At 44.4% G+C, this 16,994-nt stretch overlaps 1 protein-coding gene across 4 annotated transcripts in view; it reads left to right on the plus strand.

Moving 5' to 3' along the window:
- The first annotated feature begins 13 nt into the window (after positions 1-13).
- Positions 14-16,994, plus strand: part of crebbpa (CREB binding lysine acetyltransferase a) — a 69,113-nt gene continuing 52,132 nt past the window's right edge. For all 4 annotated transcript variants that reach the window (XM_080850362.1, XM_080850364.1, XM_080850365.1 and 1 more), the window contains exons 1-2: positions 14-875; positions 15,571-16,205. In XM_080850362.1, the coding sequence (XP_080706488.1) occupies positions 788-875; positions 15,571-16,205 (723 nt within the window). In that variant the 5' untranslated portion in view covers positions 14-787. The remainder of the gene's footprint in view (positions 876-15,570; positions 16,206-16,994) is intronic.

Genomic DNA, 16,994 nt, shown 5'->3' on the forward strand with positions numbered 1-16,994 from the left:
TTGTATCGAAGGAATCAACAGCCGCCATCTTGTCGCGGCTCAGAATCAGGATTTCGGTGGAGCATTATTTTATATTTTGAAACGGAGCGTCCAGACTTACATTTTACGACACTGTTAATCCAAAAACGAAACACTTAAATCATTCAGAAGGATTTTTTTTGCAAAAACCGTGGATTTAATCGGTGTTCGTCGGCCAGAAAGCCCTCGTATATCTGATTTCCCCTTCAGAGAGCGGCGCTTCTGTACCTATCTCCGTTCCGAGCCGTATTGTTTACCGGGAGCTATCGGAGGAGAGACAGCGGCTTAGACACGATTTTGCAAACATATATTATTTTTATGCAGTTATGCGTTTTTATGGGGATTTAAACGGATTTTGCACGGATTTTTTTGACGTCAGGAAAATGGGTTGTTTGGTGATGCACATTTAACGACTCCTGGGGAAACGGGCAACGACCCATGCCGATATATTTTAATTTATTTTTAGTCGTATTTTTTGTTCGAAGTGAAGTCTTTTTGATAATATAACGATGATAATGTGGGTGTTGGGTGTTGGATTATCATGGGGTGAATGGCGGTGGCGAAGCGGGGCGCTGTTGTTGCTTTTTTGAAATTCTCACTTGCTGATAGCGAGCAAGCTAATTAGCGAGTTAGCTGCCTAGCTACTTGCTAATCGTGCGAGAAAGAAAGGTTGGGGGGGTGGGGGGTTGGTTTGAATAACTTTTTTCTGTCACGGGGATTTTCCTTCTTTTTTTTAATAATTGATCAGAATTCATTCTTAACTACTGCAATGGCTGAAAATCTGCTCGACGTTGGACCTCCCAACCCAAAACGACCGAAGCTGAATACACCTGCTCTCTCCGCCTCCGACGGTCCAGGTAAATCAGGCCTATTAACGTTAGCTAACGTTAACATTAGCAACATAACTAGATATTTAGCTAATAAGCTAGTACTGGGAACTAGCAAACTAGCTACCTGGCTAGCACTTCAAGCCAATGATAGATATGTAGATGTGGGTGTATTTGGTAGGTAATAGAAGGTTTATCTTGGGAAATGCTTACCAGTTGACTTTTGTAAGTTGTCACTGCACTGTTGTAACATGCTAATGTAAAACCCCAGGTTGGCATCACGTTAGCTCTGTGAATGCAGGTGAGTTTGAGTTGTGTTAAAGTGAGCATTTCATGTCATCCTATAAGCACTCCTCTGGCAAACAGATTTTAATGGGCAATGTTACTAGCATACTGGCAACCTATGTTGGCTAACGTTAGCTGGTTAATTAGCTAGGCAGCCACTCTAGCTAACATTAGGTAATTTCAGGCACGCCTGTTAGGGAGGTATTAAGGAGGGCTCAGGCAAAGCCACTGTATTCTTTGTGAAAATTGGACAAACATCACCATAGACGTCTGACAGTTACACTCATCATGGTGTTCAATTGGTAGGGTGGTTAGATATTAGTCTGTGCAGTTGTGTTTTGCCTAAGTTAATTACCCCCTAAACTCAAGAGTGACAGTTCCGTTAATCCTTAGCAATGCCGAATATGCTCTCCTCGATATCGCCCCTCTTTTTTTTGTTGCAGTCGTTCAGGACACTTGTTGCTGGATTTATTGCATCACCTGCTTCATCGCACGAAATGCAATCAACTATTCGTAACTGAGGCAACTGGACTGTCAAATTTGAGAGCAGGTTGACATACTAAAGTGAAACTCTGCGTGCTTTAAAGTTTCATGTTCGGTGTGGTCTCCGTTGTAAGATGAATCGTCGTTCAGTTCAGCGTAGAAGACCGGTGTGGGGTGGGGGGGGGGGGGAGGGTGTGAGCTAGTCTTTGATGCTGCAAAGACTCCCGTAAAATTATGTCTTTCTGTTCTCGAAGTTAACTGGATGTCCTACCTTGCGTATTAAGCGCTGTTGTCTGTGTCAGTCACTATTGGGTGGTTTTCGAGGCATAAGGTCTGATCGAAAGCTGAGCTCTCCTTCCTTTCGGTCCCTATCGTTCTCCTCCAGTGGAATATATCTTGACAGCGATGATGACAGGATTTTTGCTACATTGTCTTTTTCCTCAGCCAAGTTGTTCCTTACTAGACTAGCTGTTTGTTAATTAATGACTTGAGAAAGCTTCGATTGACTATTGTGGTAAGTAGAATGCAGAATGGAGTCTGGCTACCCTGAAACTTGACTATCAGAGGATCTGGAGATGGTTTAATGTGAATCACAGAAGTTTGGGAAATGTGTGGAATTTACATTAATTCAAATTCCCACTCTACTCTTCTCACTCTCTTTTAACATGGTAAGTGGACAAAGAATATAAGAGACTATTTATTTATAGTAAGCTAGGCACTCCTTTCTTCCATTTTAGTGAAGAGTTGGTTGTGTACTTAGACATGTTTTTGAAAGACAACACATCTTTCGTTTGCCCAGTTGGTCATTCACAATCACCTCTCATATTTGAAGGCATTACATTTATGGCTCACTCTTCTGTAACCATAACAAAACGTTCTAATTAAGCTAATGTATGTTTGGTTAATGTCATCAATATTTGTAGTCTTTCTGTTATATGTATGACATTACAAAGCTGAGCCTAGTTTTAAATGTGGTCGTTTGCCCAAGGATGGTGGTTTACCTTTGGAATCAACTGTGTAGGCTAATGTCGTACTTGGCATTTGTGTGCTAAGGAGCATTAGAGAGAAAACATTTGAATATAATTTTTTTGTCCTACTCTTCAAATGATGCATGCACATGGCAGTTTAACCCTTCTGTTTGCTTCAGCCTCATGCATTGAAGGGATTTACTGTGAAGTGTCCTCTCAAGTCTCAACAGGCTTTGAGTTCTCACCCAGGGAAAGTGTGACAGACGATAATCTTTCCATCACAAAACTGATTGACCGCTTATACTGTACATGACAATTCATAAATGGATGTGCTAAAGGTAGGCGCTAATGGATTTTTCTGGACACAAACCTCTAAAGTGTCTTTCCTTGTCTCCAATCTAGCCTGTTGCATCTTGGTCGCTTCCTAGAGTTTATTATTAGACTGTATTAGACCCATTAGATTGTTAACCGTGTTCTGTGTTTAGACTAGCACTTGTATCTTTTGGAACTCCACCAACTGTGGCTGTAAGATTGCTCCATACAAGGTACTTCATAACCCAAAGCAGATTGGATTACATTGGCTTTAGCAACACACTCACACATTACCATAATCATCCAGCAAGCTACTCCAATAGTTGCATCCACCTGTGCCAGTAGTCTTCAGGTTTTCTTTCAATTCTTAGTTGTGTCTTTCAAACTCTTTCGAAAGTTATCATTTAGATCTATCTGGTCTCTAGTGGTAGCCTGGATACCAGACCGAACTTAGCCCTGCCCACAACATTTGAGGTCTGGAAGTTCGATCTGGCACTGCTCCGTTGGCGAGAAATTATCAGAGAGCTGAAAAAGACCTAACCAATCAAATTGCCACGGCGGGCTTTATACGATGATGGTAATCACAGCCCGATGGAGCAGTATCAGACTCATATTCTGACTAGAATTATGAGTATGACATCGTCAGGCTAGTATAGTGGCAGTTGGCACCGGAAATGCAGCATTGCTTGCCTTCTTGATAGCTAATTCCTGAATTTGGCATACTATTTTTAGAGAACACTTGTAAGACATGTAGTCCATGATTTAGGCAACATCATTGGTTGTGTCTGAATTACACAATGAGTTATTAGCAATAACACATCCAATTCCGCTTACCTCCTGGTATCCGTATGGTAAAGCGCGATCTTTGTTTGTGTGTGTTACAGTGCGCAAAAGTTCCCTGCACCATATTGTGTTTGTGTGTGTGTGTCACAGTATGCAAACGTTTCCTGCTCCATACTGTTTTTGTGTATGTGTGTGTTACAGTATGCAAAAGTTCCCTGCTCCATACTGTGTTTGTGTGTGTGTACCTGTGTGTGTTACAGTATGCAAAAGTTCCCTGCTCCACACTGTGTTTGTGTGTGTGTGTGTTAACAGAATGCAAAATTTCCATGCTTCATACTGTATTTGTGTGTGTTACATTATGCAAAAGTTCCCTGCTCCATACTGTGTTTGTGTGTGTGTATGTTACAGTATGCAAAAGTCCCCTGCACCACACTGACTTTTCTGTCACTGTAGTATTTATCATGCTTAAATGCGGCCTATGTCTAGCTGCCAAAGATTTTTAAGATACCATGGCTGGCTGCAGTCTTCTATAGCAGTGCCTTTCAGTTCTGTCTTGCTACTTTAGTCATCTTGTCCCTGCAGTGTTTCCCACACATTGACGAGACTATGGCGCACCGCCATAGTCTAATTTCGGCCGCCATAGTCTCTGCGTGCACATGAAGTTTTTTTTTTTTTTTTTTTTTTTGCTCAGACGAAGTTCGTGTCGCTCTCATTGGAATTGCATGAAAGCACGAAGTTCGGCTGTCTGCCTGTGACTGTGCCGAAAACAAAACACTGTTGAGATATGTTAGTGTTTCCCCTACCCATTGTATAAGGGGGGCGCCCCGCCCCCCCAACGGCACCCCCCCTGAAAGGTCAAGTTAACTTTGCCCAATTAAATTTTCTATAAAGCGCCAGATCACAACGGAAGTCAGTTAAGGATACCTTTCCTATAGAACAGGTCTATACTCTATGGATTGTTATTTTATTAAACACAATAAATAGCTTTGTGTTATTTATCTTATTTGCACAACGGCATGTCATTTTTGTCACTAGATGATCGCGCGTTTACAATTGTCTTCTGCTCTCTGTATGCGCAAGGCGGACTTCTGCCCCGATGCGCACACGTTACTCTCTGTTTGAAGATAAGATAGCAGTTAGTAGTTGCCGGCCATCTAAACCATCTAAAATGCATATTTTGCTCGCAATATATTTGGAAATACAGACGAAAAGCTGTCCGATTTGAATGAGGGTATTTATTCATGTATATTTTGTCATCACTCGATCTTGAGAGATGTCTTCAAGTAACGTTAATGTTCCAAAGTGAAACATTCTAATGTGTGCACCCAGTCTCAGAGCGTTACTAGCCAGACTAGCGGTAGCTACTGAAAGAATGCTATGGATCCAGCAAAGCGTAGAGCTAAACGAATGTATGAATATGAACACCGGGCGTTCTTGCCTGAATGGGAGGAATTATTTGCGGAGCGAAATGGAAAACCCCTTTGCTTAATATGCAGACGTCACGGTCGCATTTTAAAGCCTTGAACTTGGATGCTAACATAGCCCAGGAGTTCCTAAAAGCAGAGCTGGGCAAGCACTGGTACATTCTTTGATACATCAGTCAGAGAAACAGACTCGGCTAAGTACTCTGAAACGGTCACGTTGGCATCGTATCAGGTGTCATGGAATATTGCTCGATCAAAAAAGTAATATAGTGAGGGAGAGTTTGAAAATTGAACCGAGGATATCTGACATTAACTATAATGAGCACCTTTAGCGCATTATAGTTTTCAATATGTTTATTTTTGTGCCATATTTTAAATCTACATTTGTTAATTTCTCTTCCTAAAACAAAGGGAGGCAACTGCTGATACCAAGCTCTTCTCCAGGCACAGTCTGTTTCTCTGCTTTGTTTTGATCAGTCATTGCAGAGAAGGAGGCCTCACATTAATATGTGGAGGCAAACTGTAGTAGCTGTTCCTAAGCTTTCTCTCCCGGGTCAGGGTGCTCTTGCTTCACACAAATCCCAAACAAAATCTCAGCAGATGTCTTCAATATGTTTATATTTTAAATATTTTAAATCTCAATTTTTAATTTATCTTCCTAAAACCCACTAGAGGACACTTTTTAAAAGGTTATTTCAAACCCCCCCCCCCCCCCCCCCCCATAGTCTCCAAAATTTCTGTGGGAAACACTGCCCTGCACACAAAGTGTAGGATCAGGTTCATTGTCACAGCCATGAAAACTTTCAGCAAGCAGTTAAATAATTGTCCTAAGGTATATTTTTAAGTTTATGAAATTGCCAAAAAGTGTATCTTCCCTTATGTTGGTGCCTTAGATATAGACCTGTTTGAAGTGTGACGGACATTAGTAATATAACCGAATGCGGGGTAGCCTCACAAAAACATATCGGCCCAGGCAGCAAATTTAGAACCTGCCAAGTGATAGTAGATTTCTCTGTTGGCGGGTGAATGATGCAGTTACTCCACCACTGTGTGGTGTTTAAAATAAAGAAGCTGTTCATCTTCGGAAAATACTTGGGTTGTCTGTCGTCTGTCTCATATCGTTACATTCACCTCTTTAGTCTTTTCCATAATTTGTTTCGCGTAGAGAGGGCATTTCAAAATAAAAGTCACTTTCTAAGTTCATGCATATTGAAGGGATATTGTCAGGAGTTCAAATTGAAGTATGATGAGAAACTTTGACTAATAAATGATATCCATACTGAAAATAAAACTTGTATGAAAACTACATGAAAACTTTACATGACTGTTGAATGCAAATTATTTTCAAATAAAGATAGCTGGCTGGTAACTTAATTTCCCAAAAAGTTAATTTTGTTCCCTGTGTAGCCTGAATAGGTATGTTCCCTTTATAGCCTTCATAGGTAGATTTTATGATTTTCTCTGAATGAGAACTTTAAACATCTTTGTTCATCTATTCTAAGCAGTAGACACTGTAGTCATCCTTGACATGCTACAGGTCTTTGTGTCCCTCAATGATGTATAATGGCAGGCCAAGTCCAGGCTGTGTAGTTAAGTAGAACAGCCCATTGCTATGTCCAGAGCGTAAATGTGTACGTAAATGTCCATGTGTAAATAGTAAGGTGTTCTAAACACATCCGATTTGATTCACTATACGCCCCAAATGTGCCTGTTGTTTGGATAGATTACTACAAATAATCAAGTGTTTTGTTTAGTCAAGTATGTTGTAGGATCTCAAAGAAGCATTTCTTAGAATGCATCTTTTTATGCCTCATGTTTAAAAATAAACCCGTCCTGTACAGATGTCTTGAATTTTTGTTGAGTCATAGGCTGAGTTCCACTCGAATTGAGTTCTCATCGAGTCCTTCCAGATTAAGGAAATATAATATCATAATAATAACATATCTTTCATAGAAGATTACATATTCACAAAATGGATTATTGTGCTGAAAATATTTTTTCTCTTCAACAAACCCCACGCACAAGTTTGATTAATAAATTGCATGCATACCGGTCAGCAGTTCTGTTTTGGTTTATTCAACTGCTGCCATCTCAACAAGAAACAAGACGGGTGGGCTGAAGGCCCGGTCATGGTCCAATAGGTTTCTTAATACATCAAGGACAACATTAGGAGGAATCCTAAATTCTTAAATTTACATCAACAGCCATCTCAATCTGATCTATTTATTTAGGGGGGCGGAGGGATATTTCAAGTTAGGAACCCGGGCGGGATGTTACCGCATCATCAATTAATGGCTTAATTTCCAAGATATATGAAGCCACCTATTGCCTGTAATTTTATTATTTATTTAACATGGTAAATGCTATAGTTGTTATAGTGTAATTTTTATGTTTATTTATGAGAGGAATGACGGAACCGTAGTAGACGATCATCCTTGAGGTTGTTGAAAAGTGTAGCGTTGTTTAAGTGTAGGTTATAATTATTTCTGATGTAAATGTTTACCTATTTTAACTCTTACCTAACTTGCCTGTCCTGAATTGAAACCTATTCATTCTATGTTTGTGTGAAGGCCATGTGGCTATTGATAGGAACCCACTAACTAGGCCAGTGCTCTGAACATAATAGTGAATTAACAGCAGCGCCTTTACGCTGGCAGGTTAAAATAATGTCAGCAGGATATGCGCAGACATAAAGCTTGACTTCCACAATGTTGCCCTACTCCTAAGTGCTGAAGCAAACTTTGAAATCATAGTTTTCAGGTGTTGTGTTGGTGATGTGGGACGATCAAGTAGTAATTCGGTTTAACTTTGATAGTCTTCCCAGTCATTTACAAAGCTGTTAGTCGGCGATTTTCTAGGCCAGTTAGCTTCCTTTCTCGTCCAACTACGCCATCTCTTAATGGATACAGCCCGTTTCTAGTGACATAAAGCGTTACATTTTCAGATTTTTATATTGTTTAATTTATGCATGTTGGTCAGATGAAACCCTAAGGAGTGAGATGGGCTGGTGTCTCTATTCAGCTGTTCCACTGTCATGCCCATAGTCTTTGAAAACTGCAGTGTATTCAAGGCAAAAGTCCACCAATCATATCCTCTTTATGACCCTTTCGCATTTCATCATCATTCAGAGTGAGCCTCAGATTTATAAGCCAGATAACCAGATAGACACTCAAATGGGACATCATAAAACTCTTCTGAAATGTTTTTGATGACCTTCTAGAGGTAGGCCTGTGTTGCAACTCGCAGTCTATGAAACTGCTCGTATTTCTTGCAGGTAGACCATATAATCTGGCTCTTGCACCAGATGGTATGATGTAGGTGATAGGCTACCACTAGACACTTTATTTAAAAAAAAATCTCCCAAGGAAAAGCCTTTTCTGTGCAAATGTACATGATATGTACGCATTGCTAAAGAAATCGTAGGTCATGTGAGTGTTCCTGTAACTTTTTCCCAGTATTGTAGTCTGTTTCATTGCGCCTCAGCTCCACACTCCTCCTCCTTGATGCAGCTGTGCCTGACATTTTGAGTAAAGCGTTTTAAAATGAAGGGGAATGTGCGAGAGGAAGATCATTTTCATATTGCAAACAGGCAGGGGACACAGCAACAGTATGGCTCCGCATATCATGATCCCATTAGATGTGAACGTTTTTTTTTTTTTTTTTTTTGCTATGGTCATGATTTAAAACTGCTGCTCTCGCTGAAAGAGCATTTTGTAGGAGAAAGTCTAAATAGATGTGAAAGGCTGAGCTGGGTCAGTATTAGATTGCATGTCTCTGTGCCTCTTATTGTTTTGACACACACTTAATATGTTACCTGAATGCTTACTGTGATCCTCCATTTGATGAACATGCTGCTCTCATATTGTTGAGTGACACTTGTTACTACAGGGTCGATGGTGGTTTCAGGAGGTAGAGAAATCGTTCAGCAATCGCAAGGTTGCTAGTTCGATCCGGACACCTCCTCACCAAGTGTCATGAACAAGACACTGAACCCCCAACCGATGCCCATGTGCAGGTTGGCACCTTGGATAGTATCCTCCTCTATCAGTGTGCAAATAGGTAGACGTCTGAGGCATTCATCTGTAAAGCATGTTGAGTGCTCTATGAGTCGGAAAGCGTTCTATAAATGCAGCCCATTTACCATTTTGGCCGAACACTGAGTGTGCTGGGTTCTGATTTATGTGGAAGACTGGTGAGTTGGAGGCGCCATGCATGCTTGCATTTTGCTTTATTTTCTCATGATCCTCGAGCATTCTAACAGAAAATTAGATGTTACTATTGATAAATCGTCAGCAGTTTTTCCAAAATCCAGTTCAACAATAGCTGTTATATTAATAAGGAAAATACTATTGTGGGTTGTCTCTTACCATTTTTCCCCCATAGAAAACTATGGTTTAATGCTCCTAGATTGAAAAATTGTTGAGAAAATAGAAGTTGTACAGGTTCTAGTTCAAGAAATACTCATCCGATTATGCATTTGGATTTTTTTTGTGCTATTTTGGGCAAATTGATGATGATTCCTGGGTAGCAGTTGTGCCAGGAACATAGGATGTGATTTTTCAGATGGCCTTTATCGCCTTGCATAATGAAGCGTTTAGATGGTACAGCTGAGGTAATGGGTTTTACCTCGCCTCCAAAGGGTCCCAACACCCAACCCTACTGCGAAAATGTCCACCTCATTCGATACAGTCAATTTAACAATGTACAGGCTAGAATAAATCTACATCCTTTCTTTTCAAAATCGTTGTAGATACAGTTCATACGTCTTGTTCCTTGTCTCTTTTGGAAGAGATCGGAATGTGAACATGATCACCACATCCTGTACCATTTGCTAGTCCTTTGTACTCCCAAGGAGTAACCACTTTTTTTCTTCCTCAGAACTATAGACTGCAGCCCCCTTTCCGATTTTGGAGTTAATCCAATAAGCCCTTGTGGCTGTGTGCCCCAAAGGCCCACCACTAAATTACGCCAGACAATAACCCAGTGCTGCCGGTCACGCTTTCACGCTGGAACACCCCTCTCCCTGACTTTTGGCCCCAGCCTTCTGTCAGCTTTTGGCTTCTAACAGATAGCCTGCACGCGCTTGCATCCTCCCCCTCCCCCACTCACGCCATCTGTCACCCCAGTGAGGGGCTCTCCACACCTCCCGACCCCCACCTCCCATTCTTGAAGTCCACTAGCATTTCAGAGGGTACGTGCCCATAAGACAAGAGCACATATTGAAACATGTTGATCTTCAATTGGGTTTAATTCTTAAAAGTCTACACGGCTTGAATTGATCATGCTGCTAAATTCATTGTTGAATGATTCATCATTTTGTAATCCACTGTCGTTCTCAAGCCCAGACTGTTTAATGCTCACAGGGAACTGAGAAAGCTGATAAAGCTATGGGTTAAACCATAGAACAGAAACAAGGCCTTAAAGATTTAAATATAGCCAAAATGTAGGTACTTAAGTGCTTCAAAACTTAACATGTCTTCTATAAGCGTAAATGCAACCCTTTGAAGCATTTCTTTGCACTGACTGTAAAAACCTCTTTGCCACTTTACTGAGCTGACCAAAGGCATTTAAACACTGAGACCTACTCCTGTGTTCTTGGGTTCTGCCTAACACGTGGCCTCTGTAAATGGACACACAGCAGAGGGGAGAGGGCAGGAGGTCATAGTGGACACGCTGGTAGCGGCAGTAAATCTTTCCTGCAGTCATCCCTACTGTGCTTTCTTTAGTGTGCGCCACGGGCTGGGGTCTCAGTGGCCCCTCCCCAGACCTCTGGTCTGCATCCCAGTGCCCCCTCCCCAGACCTCTGGTCAGCATCCCAGTGCCCCCTCCCCAGACCTCTGGTCAGCATCCCAGTGCCCCCTCCCCAAACCTCTGGTCTGCATCCCAGTGCCCCCTCCCCAGACCTCTGGTCTGCATCCCAGTGCCCCCTCCCCAGACCTCTGGTCATGTTCATTGGCCCCTAGCAGGTTCCTGAGCAACAAACATCTGGATGAAGGTTTTGGGTACGAATTCTTCCATGTGATGGGAGTCTAAGACCCCGTCGAAACGGCAACAGAATGTTTTAAAGGCAATGCATTTTCGACGTATAAAGGTTATAGAGTATTCTTAGTTATAGAGTTTTATATATATATATATATTATATATATATATACTATATAAAGGTTATAGAGTATTCTAAGTTATATAGCCTACAACTAAATAAGATTATTATCAAAGCAGTGGCACCATAAGACGAAATCCCATAATGCACTTTTTCCCCCACACAGTTCCCCAGTGAAGGGAACTTCAAGACCTAGAGTTGATACGTTTTGGTCTGTTTAACCTGCCCCGCTTAAGAGCCCCTGTTGGGTTAAGACGAAACCACTTTCTTCCTTATTGATGTTCAAAAAAGATTTTCTATTAATTTCCACTGATGAAGTGATTGAGGCTTTGGAGGGCGGAGCTATCATCGTTTTCAAAAAGCTCAGGTTTCGCCAATCCACATGGCGACATACGGGTTGCATTTTCAAAACTCTGCAATCTGGAACCCCTTTCAAAAGTCTGTGTTCTTAGGCCCCAAAAATGCCGTTGTCGTGTGGATGCAAGGCCAAAACACAATTCGATTTGCATAAAAAAAAATCATGGTGGCTGGTTTTACTATGAAAAATGCATTATGACAATGAATGGAGGGTAAAGATGAATGATCGTCACACGGAAGGATGGAGGGCACGGGGGTGGATGGAGAGGTGGAAGAAGATGGAGGAACAAAGACATTTGGAGTGCAGATCAAATCAAACATGACAAGGCAGAATGAGGGATGTAAGCGAGAGGGAGAGAGAAGGGTATAAAGAGGTGAGGTGAGAAGGAAAGGCAGGAGATGTTAATGCAGAGTCGGTTCATCTCTATAGGGAGTTGAGATGTGGTTGGCAAAGCCCTCTAATTGCAGGTTTTGAAAGGCCTCCCTGTTATCCTGTGCATGCCTTTTTCTCTGTGGTCTATTCTAATTTAATGGCTGCTTATTAACAAGTCACAATACCTCCTCCCACATCTGCCACAATGAGCAGTCTGCAGAGGTGCAGGTGGAAGAGCTGCGGGTGAAGTTCATCCCCTGCCTTGCATTATGAGCTCGCTCCCGTTAGAGGCTGCATGTTTAGAGTTCTCTCCCGCAGTTCTTTAGAACAGGCTCTTGACATTCGGCCGGAGTTTCGAAGCAGAAAAACTAGTTCCACCCTAATAGCAAATGCCACCTCCCGAGGAATGCGTCGAAAATCATCTTTGACAGCGATCTTAAGGAACTGCATATTCACTGGCACCAAAGCTGTCCTTTTAAATGTATTCCATCCCTCTTTTCATCATTTACTGCAGAGCACAGAAATGCATTTCTTGCTGAGCTTTTCATTGCAGCATGAAATGGCCTGTGTGTTTATATTACTGTGTCAGATCAGAGCCGCAGTAGACCTTGCCATGGTCGTCTCACTACTCTGGACAGCTCCAGCCATGCTGAGTGGTGACAGAGCGATGCAGCTGAAGAGCAGTGCTGTCGTAGAACGTAGGGGGGAAGCAGACTTATAATGCCAACACTCCGGTCATGGTTGAGTTCTCTTTACACATTCCCCTCCCCCAATGTCCTCTTGAGTTCCAAGTTTTGTGTAGCTTTCATCCCTTCCAATGCCTTTTACTGTCTTTCTCCTCTTTCTCTCTGTGTCTTTCTGCCTTTATTAGGTATACTAGTCATGCTAGTTAAACTATTTCTCTCTTATTTATCCCCGCCCCCCCCAAAAAACAAACAAACGACTGTCTAGGGTCTCTGTAGGAGCTTGTAAATGAGAGGCTCCCTTCCTTCATTTGTGCCACACTCCTCACTCAATCGCTCACTCTTGGTGTGTTCTCCTGCACTCAGCTCGGCATTCGTTTGCTCCTCCTCCGAGTAATCTGAGTGAGGGAAACGAAGCCCCCCCCCCCCCCCCTCGACAAGACTCCAGAAAGTCTCTGCGTCCCCCTCTAGTTTATCTTCAAGCGGGGACAGGAGGCACGGAGTGAAATCCCAGGCGTGCTGCACCTGTCTGCCAAGCCTCCCTTCCCCCGCAGCTCTCCACCAGTCTTCCTCCGGGGTCGGTCGGCTGGTCTGCCACTGCCGCTGCTCTCTGTGTGCCAGAGTGCTGAGTGACAACCATGGTCTGGAGCCCCTGTCCTGAGAGGGGCGAGACCTGCTATTTATAGCCCAAAGGCCATCGTGCTACTCCATATCCCCACACACACACACACACACACACACACACACACACACACACACACATGCCTTCATCAAGTAGAAAGGTGAGAGACTGTAAAAGAGAAGGGTGGGAGAGGGAGATAGGTGTAGAGTGAGTGAGGACGATGTGGGGTCGTGTGTGCCAGAGAGCTCTCCAGCATGCCTCTTCTGATAGGGCTCCCGACTTGGCGGCACTACCAAACCAAAACAATGCTTTGCATTTTGGCTTGAAGCCAGCAAATGGAGTGGGTTGGGGGAGGGGAATGGGGATCATCTTAGGCTGCTGTGTGTGTGTGTGAGCGAGAGGGAGCACGTGTGAGCTCTTGGCAGCGTAAAGGGACATGCGTGTCTAGCTGCGAGTGAGTGGCTGGACTGGGAAAGAGCAGTCAAGCTGGGAAAAGCGGTAGCTTACTCCCTCTCTCACACGCACGCATCCCCCACCTCTCCCCTGTCTACACCCCCCCCTCAGGGATGCACAGCCAGCTTCTGTGTTCTTGGCTTCCGCTGGCAGGCCCTGTGTAGTGGATCCAGTGCTGTGTTTACTGTGGGAAGCGTGCAGGGCCAAGTGTTCTCATTAAGGCCTGGGCGCTGGATGTGGCACGGCATGTACCACGCATGGCAATGAGACGCCCTTCTCCAGAGCAGGCCCTGGCAGCAGCAGCAGTAGTCTTGGCTGCAGTAGTAGTAGTGGTGGCGGCATTTGTAGTATTAGTAGTAATGTTGGCGGCAGTTGGAGTTTTGGTAGTATTAGTGGTGGCGGCAGTTGAAGTATTGGTAGTAGTAGTAGTTGCTGCATTTAAGCAGTAGGGGTATAAAGCTACGTCCACAATCATACGTTTCCACTCCGTATCAGATATGATCTCTGTCCATAGTAACATGCCTGATAATGGGGGGGGGGGGGGGGGGAGCCTGAAAAGTGGTCACATGATGGCAGCGTGGCGAATCAGGGAAATATTCTGATAGGACCCCGTCACGGAAGCAGGTTGGGTGTCTGTCATCATGAGACACCCTCTTTACCAGGCCCTGGCAGCAGCACATCAGCATACCAGCAGTAGTTGTATGAAGGGCAGCATTAGCTGTTGGAGGCTAACAGCGGTAGCTGTAGGAGGCTAACAGCAGTAGCATAAATGGCTGCATGTGCAGGAGTAGAAGTACAAGTATGAGCAAGAGCAGGAAAACAAGTTGCAGCTGCAGGAGGCCAGGCTTTAGAAATGGAAGTAAGCCTCAGGGCTTTGTTTGTCAGCAATTAACCAGGCATCATCCACAGAGCAGTCACTTTTGGATTTCCCTTTAGAATTGTATGCAAATGTAATGTAATGGGCAAAGAAAACTCAATAATATATGTCACGGTGGCTATGCCAGTAGCAGCAGATGTAGTAGTGGGAGAAGCGGTAGTAGAGGAGTTGACACTCGAGGACCTGCAAAGTGGATGGAAGTGGCAAAGAGTAGCCATGCTGGTGCTGATGAATGAATGTAGCTTGTCGCCCCTGCTCCATGCTGGGCTGGTTTTGTTTTGGGCATAATTGCTTCGCTTTGCCAACCCAGAGTGGTTTTGGTCAGTTAAATGTGGTCATGCTGACTGATTGCAAATTGGAGGGGCAAAAGTGCAGCGAACAAAACATTCCAGACGGGTCGGAATAAACTGCCTGATTGTGTTATTTGTCACATTAGGCTTTTTGCTGTAGCTAATCCTCACAGTTGTGTTCTTGCATTCTGGGGGGGGGGGATTGGTGCATTCAAGAGGGTAGTGTAGTGTCACTTTGCCTGCACCCATGTTCTTGTTGCGAAGCCTCTGAAATGTCCTCCTAGCTTGTTTGGTTTTTCACACCCGCCTGAGCTGTGAATGGGGCTACACCAGATGCCTCTGCCTCACCTCCGCCATCAGCTGAAGCTGTGCGCTGTCTCGGTCTCACAGCACGGGGGGGGGGGGGGTGGGGGGGTGGTGTTGGTTGGGAGAGAGAGATGGAGAGACCAAGTGTCTGAGTGCTGTCAGGCTAATTTGCAGTTTAAAATGGATGTGTTAAATGGCTGGGTTATTAGCAGTGCGAATTCCAATGTGCCAGGCAGGTGCCGAACACGTATAGTAACACACACACTAGCGCTCTCACTCACACACACACACACAGGCACACGCACATTGACAGATTGCCATCACCAAATGCATTTACAGGGCACCTTTCGTAAGACAGCCGGTGCTCATTCTCACCTCTCTGTTTTTTTTTCTTTCCTTTTCCGCACAGACCTGGGCTCCCTGTCCTGGGACGACCTGGAGAATGATCTTCCGGATGAACTCATCCCAAACGGCAGTGACCTCGGCCTGTTGCCCTCCTCCAACGGCGGTGGCACTGGAGCCGGTAGCGGAACAGCAGGTCCTGGTGGTGGAGGAACGGGCGGCGGGGGTCTGGGCGCTATGATGCCGGACGCCGCCGCCAAGCACAAGCAGCTGTCTGAGCTCCTGCGAGCTGGCAGCAGCGGTGGCCTGGGTGGCGGTAACGCTGCACCCGGAGGCGCCACCCTGGGGGGCGGGCAGCTGGGAGCCCTGGGCAAGAGCCCCCTGGGCCACGGCTCCCCCTCGCACTCCTCCCCCCAGCCACCCAAACCTGGCAGCGGTGCCAACGGCGGGGTCCAGGCTGCCAGCAACAACGCCGGCGCCAACGTGGCCATGGGATTCAACCAGGCCATGCAGGCGCACGGCTTGCAGGGCCAGGTGCTGAACGGGACACTAGGCTCAGCTGGACGGGGCCGGGGGGCCATGCAGTACCAGGCCCAGGCAGCGGTGGGCCCCGCAGGAGCAGGGGGCACAGTGGGCAGCGCGCTGGCAGAGACGCTCACGCAGGCTGCACTCAATGCCCAGCAGGCCAGCAACATGAACAAGGTAAGGGGGCCTGCCTCTACATTTCTTTTTATGTGTGTAGCTGTTTAAATGTAACTACATGTCTCCACTTCCCCCTGACTTATTGGAATGGGAATGAGCATAGTGCTCTCTGCTCACTATTCCCTTGGTTTTATAGGGTATGCACAATTTCCCCTCAAAATAAACAAATGGTCCATTTATTGATTGTTTAATCAATCAATAACCAATTGGTTAATTATTTGTACTTGACCCCCCACCCTAAATCACCATCAGAGTCAGAAAATACTGTACCTCACAAATAATAGGCTAAATGGCACATTCTGTTCCAGTTGATTGCAATGGAACCATTTGAAAGACTTATGAATAAACATACCTCGTCCTGTGCTAATTGTTAAGCTCTGTTCTACTTGGCACACTGCCTGGTTATTTGTTTTATGCTTTTCATTCCTAAGATTTGTCAGTGTTACAAACAATACTGGAATTACAGTCATGTCGCATTAAATTACCTTCCTCAACACTGCTGGAATTCGACCCATACTGTGCCAGCTTGGGCGTTGAAGGGCTAAGGTCTTTGTTCTACCATCACTTGTCTAACCGTCACTTGTCTATTTCAATCAAGCGTTTATTTATTTACTCGTTTTTGTTTTTACAATCGTGATTAATTGTTAACACGTCTGGGGACGTTTTCAACACCTCTTCATAAACGTCTCCAACTCAGGAATCCCTCAGTGAGCTCTTTATGCAAAACAAGCTCGAGGTGAGTGGGAGAGATGGCTTCGGGATGTCGACCTGAGTTCATTTGTCTGGCAG

The sequence above is a fragment of the Sprattus sprattus genome, assembly GCF_963457725.1.
Source record: "Sprattus sprattus genome assembly, chromosome: 1".
NCBI lineage: Eukaryota > Metazoa > Chordata > Actinopteri > Clupeiformes > Clupeidae > Sprattus > Sprattus sprattus.